Source organism: Diadema antillarum, unplaced genomic scaffold, assembly GCF_040938485.1.
Source record: "Diadema antillarum isolate AM-2024a unplaced genomic scaffold, OU_Dant_1.0 seq00000481_RagTag, whole genome shotgun sequence".
Classification (NCBI taxonomy): domain Eukaryota; kingdom Metazoa; phylum Echinodermata; class Echinoidea; order Diadematoida; family Diadematidae; genus Diadema; species Diadema antillarum.
Genome location: NW_027271445.1, coordinates 4181854 through 4198692, shown reverse-complemented (window position 1 = coordinate 4198692; position 16839 = coordinate 4181854). Strand labels below are relative to the sequence as shown.

The 16839-nt window shown below is 39.6% G+C and overlaps 1 protein-coding gene across 1 annotated transcript in view; it reads right to left on the bottom strand.

Moving 5' to 3' along the window:
• The window catches only part of LOC139733553 (phosphatidylinositol 4-phosphate 3-kinase C2 domain-containing subunit beta-like), a 48374-nt gene that overhangs the window by 24781 nt on the left and 6754 nt on the right, over positions 1 to 16839 (bottom strand). Inside the window, exons 2-11 of the mRNA XM_071644365.1 lie at positions 14643 to 16551; positions 13833 to 13921; positions 13240 to 13397; positions 12196 to 12313; positions 11233 to 11344; positions 10405 to 10484; positions 9607 to 9673; positions 8538 to 8881; positions 7775 to 7897; positions 6872 to 7006 (exon numbers count right to left, since the gene is read on the bottom strand). Of these exons, the coding sequence (XP_071500466.1) occupies positions 6872 to 7006; positions 7775 to 7897; positions 8538 to 8881; positions 9607 to 9673; positions 10405 to 10484; positions 11233 to 11344; positions 12196 to 12313; positions 13240 to 13397; positions 13833 to 13921; positions 14643 to 16394 (2978 nt within the window). The 5' untranslated portion in view covers positions 16395 to 16551. The remainder of the gene's footprint in view (positions 1 to 6871; positions 7007 to 7774; positions 7898 to 8537; positions 8882 to 9606; positions 9674 to 10404; positions 10485 to 11232; positions 11345 to 12195; positions 12314 to 13239; positions 13398 to 13832; positions 13922 to 14642; positions 16552 to 16839) is intronic.

The window sequence follows — 16839 nt, the reverse complement described above, 5'->3', positions numbered from 1 at the left end:
TGCCACAAACTAGCATCAGACTAACATGAAAACATATGAGTGGGACTGTAAGGACAGCAGCAATTCTGCTTAACCCACCACCCAGACTTCAGTTTCTGTACCCGTTCACATGGGTGAACCAACATTTAAGAATTTTTAGCTGGCAGAAATGTATCAATACATTGCTTTGAAAGTGATTGCTATACAGAATCAGAGCGTACGTGAGTTTTGTCCTGGCAGCTCATATTACAGGATATACCGCGGTAACAGTAGTTGTTGAATTCATGTTCATGGAATACAGCAGTGAACACAGAAATGTACACATGCACGTTACATGATCAGGAGTTGATATTTTCACATGTTGTTAGATTTGCGAATAGTACCCAGATCGCAGAATTCCCACAAATAACTCATTAATAAAGCTTGTCTTTGATGCGTTTGAGGTAACAAAAATTGATGTCAAGTATCAAACCTAAATGCAATCGTAAAATTTGCTTTGTGTTTGCTCTGTGTTTTGGGCTGCTCAGGTACAGCCCTGTCGCAATTTATACAGAGACTGGGCTGTGTATAGTCTATATACAGTGTATTTACATAATATGCACAGCCCTGGTACAGTGTATTTACATAATATGTGTATGCACAGGCCTGTCACATCATTATCACAGCAAGTCATGACTGGTACTCTTAGTGGTCTCAGTCTGGTGGCCCCTGGCTGGGCCCCCTGCCTTGGGCCAGCACTTAGGCTCCTGGCCTCGGCCCGGCCTTGGGCCCTCTGAGCCCCTGGGCCCCTGGGCCACCGGGCCCCCTGGGCCACTGGGCCTGGGCCCACTTGAGCTATGGGCCCCTGGGCCTGGGTCCACTTGGGCATTGGGCCCCTGGTTCCGGGCCCTTGGGTCCGGCCCCTTGGGTCCGGCCTTAGGCCCCGCCTTTGGCCCGGCTGTACTTTGTACATGGTCTATGTGAAATCAGGCTTGTCTGTAACTGTACAATTACAAATATTTACAAATAATCACAAATGATCAACAGGTCCATACTACATATAGGACTATATGAATATATGAATATGTGAATATATGATTATATGAATATATGAATATATGAGTATATACAATGTATGTGAATATATACAGTATTCATCGCATAATCGGGCATCTGATAATCGGGATCCTCGCTTAAATGATATACGCTTCCCAGAAACATTTCCAACGCACGTTATTTTCACTGGATAATCGGGCGGGGACCTCTGATAAACGGGACAATTTTTCTTCAAGCGATCTTTGATTTTGTTAATATTTTACACAAAAAATCTACCAAAATACCACAACAATATTTCAAAGATTCCGTATCAGTTGTCGTTTACAACAAACTTACAAAGCAAGCTTCGGATTGGTGTGTTTTGACCTCCGTCCATCCAGTACATGTACATGCATGGCCACGAAAGCGCCGTGTATAAGTGTCCATGCCATTGCAAAGCACATGCCTTCGCGAACATTCTTCTCCCCTACATAAGCAAAGCCATGTGCTCGCTTGCAATTCCTACTCGACTCACATCCAATAAAAAACATGCCTCGCTCATACAGCCCAGGCTGTGTGCGTTGTTTAATCTCAGTCATACACTCTGAGGGCAAAGTCCATTGTTATCGCGCGCCTTCGTATCTTGTTATCTACTGTCTTTGGTTTCAACTTTCAATACAGCTGTACACTGTGATCGGTGTGTACGTCACAATCTTCCTCAGTTGTGACTGGGCAAAAGTTACGTGATTGAAATGAGGGCTATGAACAGTTACGTATTCAGTGAAGTGGGGGAGAGAGTGGGAGGGAGAGCGTGAAAGATGAGAAGGGTTCAATGTATGTGCGAATACGTAACGTTTTATGAATCTAGACTATGAGCTGACATTGATTACGTGTACACGCGTGTTTGACAGAAGAATCGAACCCGGTTGCGATTACTCTACATCATTGCGAGAATGCAGGGAGAGCTGGAGGGTCGCGCCGAGGGGTAGCGTGTTGTGTATTCATGTACATGTACAGTACGTCAGTATGCATGTGTGTGTGTGTGTGTGTGTGTGTGTGTGTGTGCACTACATGTACATGTCGTATGCCGTTAGTGTATGGTGAGTACTCATCGCGAAATCGGGCACCTCGCTTAAAGGGGCCGTGTTTGCTACTCCCAACCTGTCCCGATTATGCGATGAATACTGTATATATTATTATATATGAATATATACATGTGATCAGGCATTCTGTTACGGTGTCAGATCTGCAGTCATTCATATATAGCAAATTTTATGCATGTATAAATGGCATACATTCATGTGTACAGTATGCTACTTGATTGAACCAGCCAATGGAGAAAGATCACACCATTGAACAATACTTGAAGGGTTTGTTTGCAAAAACCGATAAGTCCATTTTTGAAGATTTTGAACTACAATCTCTGTCATAATGTGAAAAATGATACCTTTTAAATGACATATTGATCACTACATATAAAGGTATATTTTTGAAGTTATGGTCAAAAGAATCAAAAATTTTCTTATTATTCTCTTTATTTTTCTTGACCTTTAATCGCAAATATCTCCATTTGGCAAATATGGACTTATCGGTTTTTGCAAACAAACTCTTCACTTGAAAGACATGTACAGTTCAATGACTCAATGCTTGTTATTATGAACTCTGTAGAGGTATGCAGCCCTCTTCAGATGGAAAACATACAGTTGGCTATCACACAGAGCTTGCAAAACCATCAACAGTTTATTGAGTTGGATTTGTGTGTGTGTGTGTATGTGTGTATGTGTGATAGAGCTATTTGGCTTGTTTCCTTTGCATGCATCATCATCACAAATTCCCGAAGTCTGAATAAAGTGAAACCAAGACCTTCATATAGATGTGCTGCATTGTAAGGTGCTGGATCAGAGCACTACCATAAGATTGATACGGGTCTAGGGCAATTACCCCCTGGGCAATTACCCCGCACCCTTCCCCTGGCCCTAATCCTAATCCTAATCCTGAACCTAACCCTAACCCTAACCCAAACTCCTAACCCTAAACCTAACCCTAACCCTAATCTTTACTCTAACCTTACCACTAACCAGTATTTGGCCGGGGGGTAATTGCCCTCCGGGGATAGTTGCCTGGATACGGATTGATACCATGGCGGGAATTGTGCTAACAGTGTACTATCCTTCCTGTGCATTTATGTTAAAGTGTACCAATACCCTGAAAATCACATTTTAAAAAATAACCTGTGACCTTTGACCTTCGACCCCGTGACCCTAAAATCCAAACAAAGTATTATCCCCCCAGGATATACCCTCATACCAAGTTTGATGTAAAACCACCACACGGTTCTTGAGATATCGACAAAAACAAAACGGGACGGACGGACGGACGGACAGACGGACGGACGGACGGACGGACGGACGGACAGACGGACGACCCGAAAACATAATGCCTCCGGCCACTTCGTTGACAGAGGCATTAAAAATAATTGATGCAACTCTATATGCCTTTATTTATGTACCTTCTTTCATAACAGGCATGGACATTTTTAATAGACCAAAAAGTCTGACTTATAGAGATGATATTCTGACAACTTTCTGGAAAGATGAGAGTATTGTGATACTTCCTATCCACACACTAACCCTCTGAAAACTTCAAATCATTTGTCTGATAACTTCTGTGTAAGTTTTGCAGTGGAAGTCTACAACACATCATTCTGTTTATTTAAAGGAGGACGTCAAAGGTTGATATTAATCAATCTAGCAATGCCAGGATGAGCCTCCTTCATCTGTGTATCATGTAGTAAGATATTTACTACAGCAGAAATGTCATGTAGTGAGATATTTACTGCAGCAGAATGGACAGCCGTAATCTGGCAGAACTGCGTATCTCCTTTAACCCACTACGCCAGAAATCGGGTTTAAAGATTCAATGTTACACCTTTCTAAACTGGCATACGATGAGTTGCATTTTTCTTTTTTTCTTGGTCATAATTGGCCTACAGAATTTATTTCCAGCAAAAAAATGACAATTTAACCTTTTTAAGTAGTAATAATTACCATTTTAAAAACCTACGCAGTTCTGTCAGATTAATCGTCGCCAAATTTTTGCGATCGTAATCTGGCAGAACTGCGTATTTCTGGTCAAGTGCCCGGGTTGATCAGCCAGAACTGCGTAAGTCTTTGGCAATGCGGGGGGTTTTTTCAGGCAGAACTGCGTATCTCTAGGAGATACGCAGTTCTGCCTAATAAGCACGTGTTTCATCAGGCAGAACTACGTATTTCTTTTTGTCATTAACCACGTGCTTATCAGCCAGAACTGCGTATCTCCTAGAGATACGCAGTTTTGGCTGATAAAACACGTGGTTTATCAGCCAGAACTACGTATCTCAGTCTATTTTCTGCGGATTGTCTATCGGATTTTACCATCCATCCCTCTTACTATTCAGCGGATGCAGTGTCAAAACAATGAATATTTTAGATCGAGTACATTTTTTTTGGAAATATTTGTTCACATTGTATAAAGTCATCATTATTGATTCACATTCAATTTCACTTTATCTATTAATTCGTATGTGGAAAATAACTTACTTTCCCCAAATACTGTCCGTCTGTGTTTATGTTTTAGTCTTATTTAGCGGCACGAGAAGTACCGCTACATCAAAAGCCTGGCTGCTTCTTGGGTCATTGTCGATCTCATGAAGCATTGCATTTGGATTAAGAATAATATTAGACTAGATGATAAGCTGTATGTTCATCATGACTACAGCTACTACATTGTAGACCATCTAGACCGTAGTCTATTCAGGCCTATTTTGAAAAACAGACATCTAGAGTCAGACTAGTAGAGCGGTATAGGGATCTGCATACGACAGGCCTACTGATGTCATCATTCCTACTCTATGCCTAAAGTGAGAGTATGCCTAGACCCTTTTGGCTGAAGGCCTAAACTCTATTTAAACTAAAGAACACTAGGAGCTAGGCCTGACTAAAAGTTTATTTAGGCCTACAGCTTTATTAGAAATAGAAGATCCAAGCCAACTAACCGCTTATTACAATGAAAAACAAAATGAGAAGCTATGGATTACAGATATTGTTGTTCGCGTGACCTACCGCACAGTACACATTGATTTCACGTACACTAACAATGGACAAGTGCTGCAGTACTAAGTAGACCCTAGGCCTAAAGTTGGTTGGAGCGTTTTGTCAGACAAGATGCAAACTATAACGTTTGTTAGATCTAGAAATGCTCTAGGCTTAAAAAACCCAAAATTGTAGCAAAACTTAATAGTAAGGCATACTGCATATTGACCCGTTTTGAAGCCTGCCAGTCTATGAAGGGAAAGAAAGTGGCAATTTCCCCCAAGAGCTGAGGGTCACTGCTTTTGGATCCATTGCTTTAGCGTGACTGTCGTGTACTAGCGCGCTTGTTTGCGACGCGCTGCATGGTAACTTCAAAACAACGCACAGCGCGTTCGTCACTACCAAGGCCGCGCACGCGCGTGTAAAGATATGCCATGTCCGTGCGGGATGCAGGAACACCTTGGTCCAAGCGTTGTCGTAAGTCAACTTACGCAGTTCTGTCTGATTAACATCAGAAAATTCATTTCCTATCTCGCCTTACGCAGTTCTGCCAGATTAATCGCCCTCTCTCCTCAGGAATTTTGCCAAAATTACTTTCAAAAAATAACTTTCTGTACCGAATCACAACTTATTTTTTGGCCCACTTGAAAGAGCAAGAGAAAAAACAAACAAAACACTCAAAACCTGAAAATCGACCAATTTCGACTTAGGGAGTTCTGCCAGATTACAGCCGTGGAGGAAGCTTCTAATCCTTCTCCTCAACTACTGTGACTCAAATTTACATTGTCAATGATGTCTGTCCTACTTGTACATCATTTTCATTATTTTTTTCATTACATGTGTCACAATCCAACCTTCTGATTGCAGTGAGAAGTTCCATTAATCATCTCGGCGATAGATAAAGGTTATCACATTGTTAACTTCCAATAATCTTGCTTTATCAACCTCTTTCAAGCATCTGATAATCTTGACAATCTGCTGTGAAATAAAATGTGTTGTGAATGGATTAATTTCAGCTGCCCTTTGACCTACAGAACGATTCATGAGCTGCCAAACACTGACTTTGAAAGCATGAAATCACCGACTATCTGCTGCGATAACTGAGTATCTCAGGGGTCGCACTTAACTTTTTTTTTAACTAGCCAGGCGGACTACTTAGAATCAATTTTGACACTGAAGCAATATTTTGGCTAGCCAGACGGACTAGTAACTTCAGAATTTTACGATTTTTAGCTAGTCCGACGTGATTTCGGGTGGCCAATGGCCAGCGGACCATCGCCAATTTCGAACCCTGTATCTACTTGTAATACTTTATTATCATTATCATTATCACCATTTTTCTTACATAGGGCATAATATCTTTGGCAAAGTCTCTATACATTTAAGAAGAAAACAAAAGAAAAACAGGAAAAGATAATTACAGAGACAAACAGAGAAAATCAAATTTATTGTCTATCATGTGTCACTTCAAAAGCAGGGGGTTATGCTAGAAGTCAATAAACATGCACAGTTTACTTTTTAACCCGTTCTGGACGAGTCCCGAGTATACTAGGGCAAGCCTCTATGAGAAATGTGTGTTATAGCAAAATCAGTCCGTCCTAGACGGGTTAAGAATACAAAAATATCCTCAAACAGGCCCCGGGTCTGAAATGCCTGTGTATGTATAAGAAACTAAAAGTGACAGGAGATGACGGAGACAGTGTAAAATCATTCACTTCCCTTCGCCTCTCAAAATAAATCCTTTTCATCAAAACATTCTGCTAATCAAAACACTATGAGAAATGAGCCGAGGTTGATAGACAGGTTACCTTCTAAAGTTGAAGAGGGGTACAGCCACCCAGCCTAGTACCGTTTTCTCTCCACTGTTCATGTCTACTCCACACAGTGAGAGGCAGATCCTAGCTTCTCTTGGTAGCCGGCTAATTGGGACTGGCAGCTCAACACTGACGAGAACAGAACAAAACAAAACAGAAGGCTCACATGAACTCATTCAGTCTTAGCACTCAACTGCCAACACCTGTTACACAACTACATGTCAACCATATCACTGCAGTATATATTTGATGTCATAATACCAGAGTACATTAATTTGTCACTCTCCAGAAAATTATTCAACCTAAAAAATTGTTGCAAATATGTAACTTATGAAGTTCATCATACGTTGACCACTGTTTGAAATTTATGAGTAGAATGCTCCGTAGTTAAAAATCTCTTGTATGTATAATACAATGTACTTTGGAAATTTTACGGAAATACACCATTTAGTCGGATACTTTAATAGATCCCACCCAGAGTCATTATTCAATGTCCTGAACACAATGTGAACCAATCTAGGATGATCATTAGCACAAGTTTTGACACAAACTTTTTTTCTGTGATCCTTCTATAAAGGTTTCTGATAGATCCCTATTTGCCACACTCTCACCTCTTGAGAGATCTCCTAGATGGTCCTATGACACAATCCTAAAGCAAGAAGACTACAATGCATCATCATGTACACAATTTATTCTTTCTTGCCTACGCGCACTAATGACCCAAGATCGAGAAGTTTGGTTGCCGGTGTGACCGCACAACAAAAGATCGCGAAGACAATGTTAAAATTCTCAATCTTTTGCCAGTCTGACCACGCCTATAGTTGTCCATCATCTGTATAAAATGAGATGAGAGCTTCAAGTCTCTAAAGCAGCTTGAAGCTCAACCTGCACACTTACTCCTCATGCCAGGAAACTTTGTCAAAAAATCCGTTGGAAATCTTGGAAGGCCAGGTTTCCACTGGAGTGTGGAGCGGCTGACCACCGTACAGGACTTGACAGGTGACTGCAAACATGTCATGCCTGCAAAATAGAGTCAAGTCATGTGTTACAATAATTACTACAAAATCATGTCAAACATGTCATGCCTGCAAAACAAAGTCAAGTCATGTGTTACAATGATTACTAGAAAATCATGTCAAACATGTCATGCCTGCAAAGTAGAGTCGAAGTCATGTGCTACAATGATAAATGATTACTAGAAATCTCAGCTCTCCAGATCAAGTGCCAGCAGAAGAGACAAATTTATTTCTAATGGACACTGCATAAATTATTCAAAGAAGGAAAATAATGTACATGAAAAAATGAATATCACTTAAAAACCACAAATCTTCTAGTAAAAACACTTATTCCCTTGTTCTATCATAATACTTGAACATTTTCATCACAAAACCCTTACAAGACTCTGGTACTTTGACAAAGGAGACAAGATAAATCCATCACAATTGGCAAAATTTTAATTATCTTAATTAGCCTAAGATTAACTTTCTTCTTTAAGCTTCTCTAAAAGCACTCCATCCATACTGGTCCATTCATAACACATCATAGAGATCCCATACTACTGACAAAGTATTTTTTCTTTTTTTTTTTTGGGGGGGGGGGGGGGGGGTATAAAAAAAAATTGTGTGTTCTGTTGACCAGTATAAGACTTGTCAGAACTCACGCATTCTTCCAGGCCAGTGGAAGTCGATGTGCAGAGGCTATTTTGACTCGCAGACTCTGTCCCATGGTAGTAATATCCTCCAACCCAGCCTCTATAGTTCCTCGTGTGGAGGCCACGCCCGGTGTCAACTCAGGTCCTATGTCAGTATCAAAAGCCTGGCAATAAATGTCTACCAGCTGAAGGACAGCATCCGTCAATCTCTCTAGAGCAAGGAGTGGAGAATGGCCGGTCTGTAGGATCTTGACTGCCATGGTAACACTGTTGGACTCCACTGAGGCAAGAGTAGCACAGATTGCTTTCACTGTCTGCACTAAGGGACCCACGTAGGGTTGATGAACCTTGGCCTAAAAATCACAGCACAAAAAAGAGAATTCATGGACAGGTCAGAGTGGTTGGAATTCAAGCTACCTCTGATGGCATTTAGTGGTTGCATCTAATATCACTGATGAATAAAACATGAGAATCCATAACATTTGGTATTAATCTACCTCTCTGTGTATTTGATTTTAAAGGGAAATATATTCTTTACAAACACATTGATACATTGGAGCGCAGACAAATTGGTATAACATATCAGTGATAGTTATGGAAATATGGACAAGCCATTTTAAAGTTATGAATTGTAAAAGGTTTAGAAAATTGCATGTGGCATCAGCACTGGAAGGTAAGGCTACAACAACATGTAATGTCACAATATCTCACCAACAAATAGACAAAGATGAAAGAGAATTTTTTGAAATATGAAAATATTCCTTCAACTTGTTATTGACAAATGTAAAGGGTAATACTATTTTCACTGCCTTTTGAAAAGAGTAAACCAAGAGCTCTTTCATCATGCTACAAAGATGAGACACATCTACATTACACATTAAAACATCACAAGGCTGCAAGTGACTGAACTAGACAAATGCACATAAACAAAGAAAGACAATTAACATTGGCTGTAAATTAACCCATTGAGGATGAGTCCTGAGTATACTCGGGCAAGTGTCTATGGGGAAAGTGTGTTGTAGCAAAATCAGACCACCCTCAATGGGTTGAAATCTATTTGACATCCATCTTGCCTCACCTGTACAGCTTTCTTCAGTTTCTCTGACTCTGTGGTAAAGGCATCCATCAGTACATTGATCCCCATCCTAGAATCATGACAGGAATAATGTCAAAACTCATCAAAACAACAGTTACATCATCTAGACAAAAATACTTCAAATTCTAGAAAAATCATGCTTTACTCAGAACCAGACTGTACATTAATTTCCCAAAAAACTGTGAACACCACATCACTCAGAGGATTTTGTACTACAGACATATTTCTCAAGATTACTGCCTTATGGAATCTATTTTCAATTATTAATTAATTAACAGTAGAAGAATAACATCCTTCGTGAAATATAGTGTAAAACGAGCAATGCTCACAGGCATTTTTATTTTGTGAATTTCACGAGAGCCAAGATTCACAAAATTAGAATGCACGTGAAAGCTCTTGTCTACACAATATGCATTAAATGCCAGAGGCACTTCACGAAAATTTCATGCCGTGAAAAAGACCATCAGCTCCCATTCGCGAAAATTTCATGATTTCCTTAATTGACAGGCTTTGAGATGACCGGTGATTTTTATCATTTAACTGAACACCATACCATGAAGAGGTTTCCCATCCAGTGAATCAGACATTGAAACACCCTTCATTCAATATTTTCTTACAAATACTGTACTACACTGTACAAATGATATTCACACACCCTTTCCTCACAGGTGTACAGTGTCATACACTGGTGTATACATAAACTGGTGATGGTGTGAAAACTTCGGTTAAATTGTTGAGAATCTATGTCTGTGTAAAGGGATAGTAGTAGAGCACACTTACTTTGAGACTGATGTAGTGATGGGTCTGTCAAATAAATTGGAGAAGGTGCTCATACCAACATCACCCTCATCATCAGCACTCTAAGATCAGAAACAAGAAAAACATCTCACTTGGTTAGACAAATCTGATGCACTGTAACATCAACTTTAACTGGATGTTGATTATACATGCATTGCTTTTGGGATTTTAGAGGTGAATATATACCAGATCACATGTCATTTTAAGAATGTAATTTGGTCATTTCTTGTAGAAGTATCAAGCACAAACAAACATTCCAAATAAACAACTCATCTAGCTTTAAAGAGATCTCAAGGAATATAAACAAATGAATGAACAATAACACCTGTCCAGTCACTGGTAGATTTCTCTTGGCAGAAATGTTACTTGGTTTTCCTGCTATTATTCGAAACTACAATCCTTCCTTTGATACTATGTATCTTTCTTTCTTTCTATTTCTTTAATAGTGTTTTATTAAAATGCTCTACTTGCCATTCAATATAGCAAGTCTCTGAAATACACTTTGACAAGAATTTATAAAACATACAAAGTGTATAAAAAGTGAATCCTTTGGGTACCAACACTTGTACAATTGTAGTTTGTTTACATATGGTTGGGCCATCAATTTCAGCAATATTAGAGATTTACAGATAAATATTAATATCAGAAACGTTTTTTTCTAAACTTCATTGTTTTGAAAAGAAAAATTGCATGCATAGATACAACTGTACATTCATACACAAATACATACATCCATATAATACATTATTCAAAGTTTTAAATATTGAGTTCATCATTGCATGGTATCCCAAAGTGAGGAGAGTCACTTACTGTTCTCCCAAGAGATGTGTCCACGTCTTCAATTCTGACCAGAACCAGGCGGACATCTCTGTCCAGCTTGTAGCATTCCTGGACATACTCATAGTCACCTAGGGAGGTCTCACTGAGGGCAGTATAACAAAGACCATACTATATACAGTATTCTACTACTTGAGATTTTACATGATGGCAAAACAGAAACCACTTTAAATATGATATTCATTTCAAGTGACCAAGTGCATTCCCATTGCCACAAAATAACACACAAAACCAGTGAAGAGCCTCGTTAAAAGGGATGGTATTAGTATTGGTGGAGATGAGGATTGGGCATTTAACTTTTAGAGAGATACCAAGAAACCACTTATGAAAAAGTACAGAGCATACTGTTTTAAGAGGAGTTCAAAGTTTATTAGACGAAATTCTGTTTTGAAATGGCTGAGATATCCAAAAACAAAGTAAAACAAAGAGATCTTAATAATGGACGGGTCCCACCTTTTATTCAGATTGTTCTGTTTGGGACATCTCTGCCATTTCAAAACCATTTTTTGTCAAATAAAAGTTGAATTCCTCTTGGAATTACATGCTTTTTCATATTTCATGAGAGGTTCTTCATTATCTCACACACAAAAAAAAAATATTAGAAACCTGAAGTTAGATTTCAACCAAAACTATAATACAATATATAAGTTGATATAGCATTAGAGAACTCACTAAGATCGTATTGATGGAGAATTATAATTCTCTGAATACCTGTATGGCACACCATTCAATGTCATTACTGTATCTACCTATTGTAGGGCTAGAATTGTCATTATAAACTGAGATCTTTTCATGAGGGATTTAATGAAAATAAGACAGCAAGTTTCGTACCCTGTCATAGTACTGTACTATAACAAAACATGCAGGCCAAACAAAGCATGCCACTGAATGTTCCACACCATGTAAAATTAAGCAATGTCTTGACTGTGAACTCACTTGTAGAGATATTCAGAAAACCCAGGGACTTTGAGCACAAATGAGTCACTGGAAATGTCAACACTGCCCTCTATGTAACACAGCGCCTGACTGATGACGTGTTGAATGGATGTATTCACTGCAGCAGAGAGCAAAGAAAAAAAATAATAAAAGAACATTCAGCATTGAGCGCAGATAAGGGATATATTACAAATCAATTACTACATGCGCAATGTATTAAAAGGAGTAAAAGTTTCACTTTCAAGAGTAGAATAATTTTTGCACTGCAAAACATAAAGATTGTACTCGCACATTTTTGAGATCCAACACTTCATTTGTGATATACAATTGTATACAGTGTACTCTGCACTCTGCTCGTTACAGAAATACTTCCTCCTTTCAGTAAGCATGAGTGACATATTGCTTTGGAATACAGTTGCCTTTTCCATTCAAAAGTAATTAATGTGGTCACAATGTTAATACCAACAACTGTATACACGCTTGTATATGCCACATATTTTGCAAATCGGGACTTGCATAGCAAGTTCACAAGAGGTTGAATTTGCAATCATGAATAGAGTCACAAAATCAGAAGCAAAATATCTCTTGTTTGGAGAGGTCTTAATTTCAAAAATATCAGCCAACTTGTGAAAATCACATCGTTAAAAACACTGCAAAACGTACAGTACAAAGCATTGCTTATAATGCAATGTAAACAAAGGTCATTAAATTATGAGAAAAAAAATGTGGATAGCAAAGACATTGATAGTAACCTCGTGATAAGGAAGGTCTCTAACACACCTCAGCACTGCTCAATAAGCATCAGGATTACAGGGATATGATAAAGTCATTATAGTATCAGAGGTAAAACTAAGATATTGGGAGTATTTTTTTTTTTTCATATATAGTACATATATCTCCAAAAGATATGCACAAATTCTTTCTTTTGACAGGAGAGAGCTACAGCGTAAGAATTGATTGTTTGATGCTATTATCCAAAAGGCTTTTAACCACCATGCAATGAAAGTTACAGAGTTTGGGGAAAGGATATCTTTAAGGTCTTACCATCACAGGTGAAAATGATAGGTCTGCTGACATCTTTTCTGAGTAGGACCACCTTAACACTTGTCTCCATGTCTTCATAAGATCTCTTAGAGAAGATGAGAGAACTCACAAAGCCTCTGTTAGTCATGGTGTCAATACTTGGATAGTTCTTTCTCAGCCTGTCAAATTCAGAAAACAAGAAATACATAAAAAAATTAATGAAATTCTTCCATCAAGATGTTTTCATTGCAACTGATTAAAGTCGATTTACGTCGATGTAGGGCAATTTGTCGATCAGTTGCAAAAAAAATATATATATATATCATAATTACCTGTTACAGAGCAGAAAACCAAATGCACAGCATATACATAAAATTCTCACCATCTTCAGTTTCCATTTGAATTTTTTTTCACAGGTAATATATATGATGTATCAAATTTGCACAATGATTCTGAAATAAAGATTCATTGAAATTCCCAGCCGTATTTTGAGATTCTTAACCCACTGAGGATGAGTCCCGAGTATAATCGTGCTTGGGCAAGGGTCTATGGGAAATGCGTGTTGTAGCAAATCAGCTCATCCTCAACGGGTTGTGTCAAAAAGTGATACACACCTGCTGATGGTTTGTGCAAATGTCTCTCCTTCTTCATCTCTCTGTGAAGTCAGGTCAAATAGTCCATCACCAAAAAACACTTTCTCTGGCTGTATAACAAAATATCATGGAACAAGAGAGAAAACAAAAGAACATATGTTAAAATACTAAGATTACCAGAAACATATAAACACACAGAAATGTCATGATGTCCTTCACATTTTACAAATCATGTTAGGCTTTGAGTATGTTATTTCAAGCATTCTAACTGCTGTTTTCATAAGACTGTGAATGAAAAAAATACCCACACTTTTTCATAGACCATTTTCAAAACTTAGAGGAACCTCAATTCAGACTTTGACTTCCTTTAAGTCACCCAATTTGACATGACCAACATTTTTCTTTCAATTTAATGCACCATCATTGTTAGTGTTGCAACAAATGACTATGATATACTGCACGCATCATACGCAATACACACACACACAAAAACAAATTATCTACTGCAATGCCAAATCCTTTTTAACTATAGGAGAGCAGACTTCCTGAGTTAAGATAAAAATTAGAATAAAAATTTGATCAAGCATAATCAATCATTTTGTAACTTTTGTCACCATGAAAGGAACCCCTTTAAATTTCAAGAGAGCTTGCCACATCCCAAGTACTGCATGTACAGTACATGTGCAAGATATTACAGACATTACAGACATGGTGCATGAGGCAGGCTAAATGTCAAGTTACCTTTGATTTTTAGAAGTTTAAAGTCAAGAAACATGTACCTTTGATTATATTTTTATCATTATTTTTTAGTCTATCCAAAAGTCAAGCTACCTTTGATTTTTTGGCTGATGCAGTAGTGACAGCTGACTTTGGAATCCATGGCTCGGGTTCAACGACCTCCACAGCTGCACCTTTAGCACCATGGATACTTCTTGGTCTCTTTCCTGGCTGTTCAGACTCCTCCACATCAATGGATGCTGGCCGCTGATTGCCGGAACCCTCCTCACGTTTAGGTTTCCTCAGCTTTGGAACGGCCTGAGATTCATCCTCGGCATTTGAGTCTATCTTTCCTTCAGACCTGTCAACAGGAGATGCACCTGGCTGCTGAGTTTGGGCCTGGGCAGGGGAAGGCTCTGGGTCAGGGACCTGAGGCCGTAACGGGTCAAAGTAGCTGAAGTCAAAGAAATCTGCTTTGTCTGCTAAACTAAGATTAAACACCATCAAATCATTAGGATCAATAGGGCCCTTGGGAGTCCCTGGTACAGATGGTTGCAAGTCTGACTGTTGACTAAAAACCTGACTGCTAGGACTTGGTCCAGTTCTTGGTCCCAGTCCTGTTGTAGCAAGAGGGAGGGGAGCAGGCTGAACTTCCAAAGAGCTGAAACTGGGGTTGCTGTGTATGCGACGCATTCCACTGTTACTGGCACCCAGGCAATTGGCCATTTGACTTTGCTGGGAGCGACGCATCTTTGGTGGAAGAGGCGGTTGACCATGAGTCTGGGGTGGTGGTCCACCAAGGTTTGATGACTGAACTCCTTGTTGGATACCAGTAATCTGTTCAAAAGTAGGAGCTAGATTGATAAGACTCACATCACTCTGACATGCAGGAGTTTTACTATCACTTGATGGAAATTCAGCTTTTGGCTTAGATGACCCAAAGTCAATTCCTAGTGATGTTAAAAGGTCTGAAAACATTTCTTTGCCACTTGTGAGGTTGGCTTCTACAGGAGTACCAGTAGCTGCAGGAAGTCCAGACATTTCACGATGCCGAGTCTCAGGACTGGAGGGAGAAGATCTACTCATGTGTCGCTGTGATTGCACACTCAGTCCTTGACTAAACACGTCTCCACCACCTGTCACACTGCTCCGAGGTGGTTGACCTCTTGACATGTGGCTAGTCTGAGGACCGGTAAGTACAAGAGGTGGAGCAAAAGGATTTTTGGGTGATTCACTCGTTAGATCCAGGGATTTTGTCATTCCTACTGGTTGTATTTGCCTAGTGGAAGTGTTCTGCAGTGAAGGTGGTCTACTCATGCTTAATCCAAAACTGTGAGGGCCAACGGATGGTAAGCCAGACTGCAAGGGGCTAGGCAAGGGGCTTGGTCCAACTTGTGGAGCCGTTGTACTTGTGGCACCTTTACTGCTGGCACTGTAGTTTTTCATGACATGATCAAATCCAAATGACATGAGGTCTTCTTCAGCTGGTGGCACCGACATACTGGCACTCAAAGGAGTCTTCCTGGACAGACCAGCTGAAGCTCCATGGCGACCCGAGATATCAGTGCCATGGGATACAGTCTGAGTGTCTCTTACTGAGTAAGACTTGGTCACTGCAAGAGGCTTTTTGGTAGTGCTACTTGGTAGGGTTGTCACACGTTTTGGTAGGCTGGGAGCTACCCCTCCACTGGGATTAGTCTTTGCTACAGATGGAATGCCAAATCTGTCTCGTCTCAATTCATCCATTCGCTGAGTTTCGAGACTGAGTGCCAAAGCTCTCTGGATATCAGCTTCAAACTGGTCTTCCTGGGAGGTGGCCTGGACGTCCTGGGAGCCAGGAGCTACCCCTCCACTGGTAGTACTCATCTTGCCTCCTGACCTCTACTCTCACTTACACACCAGTATCGACGGCACTCAGTCATGAAATAAATACCAGTTTGTAAAGTGTATGGTTCCTCCTCCTTATAAACAAGGTTCAGAAGCTGACATCCAATGTATGTCCTTAGTCAATGATCTGTGCAAGCTGCAAAGATAAAAACAAAGAAAAGGGGTAAATCCATTCATAAGTATTTAATTATCTATAAAGCTTTCACAGTGTACACTGGGTACCTATTGCTAGAAATTTTAACTTACAAATAAACGGAATTTGAGATCGTACAAAAATTGTGTCGTTCCCTACCTGTGTTTCTTGCAATTGGGTTTGATTTTTTGTTCACTATCCAAAGATATAGAATCCTAGATGACCCTTATTCTGAAAATAAGTGAAATATCTCTATGAATTGCTAGCACATTATCTGTACATTGCAGCACA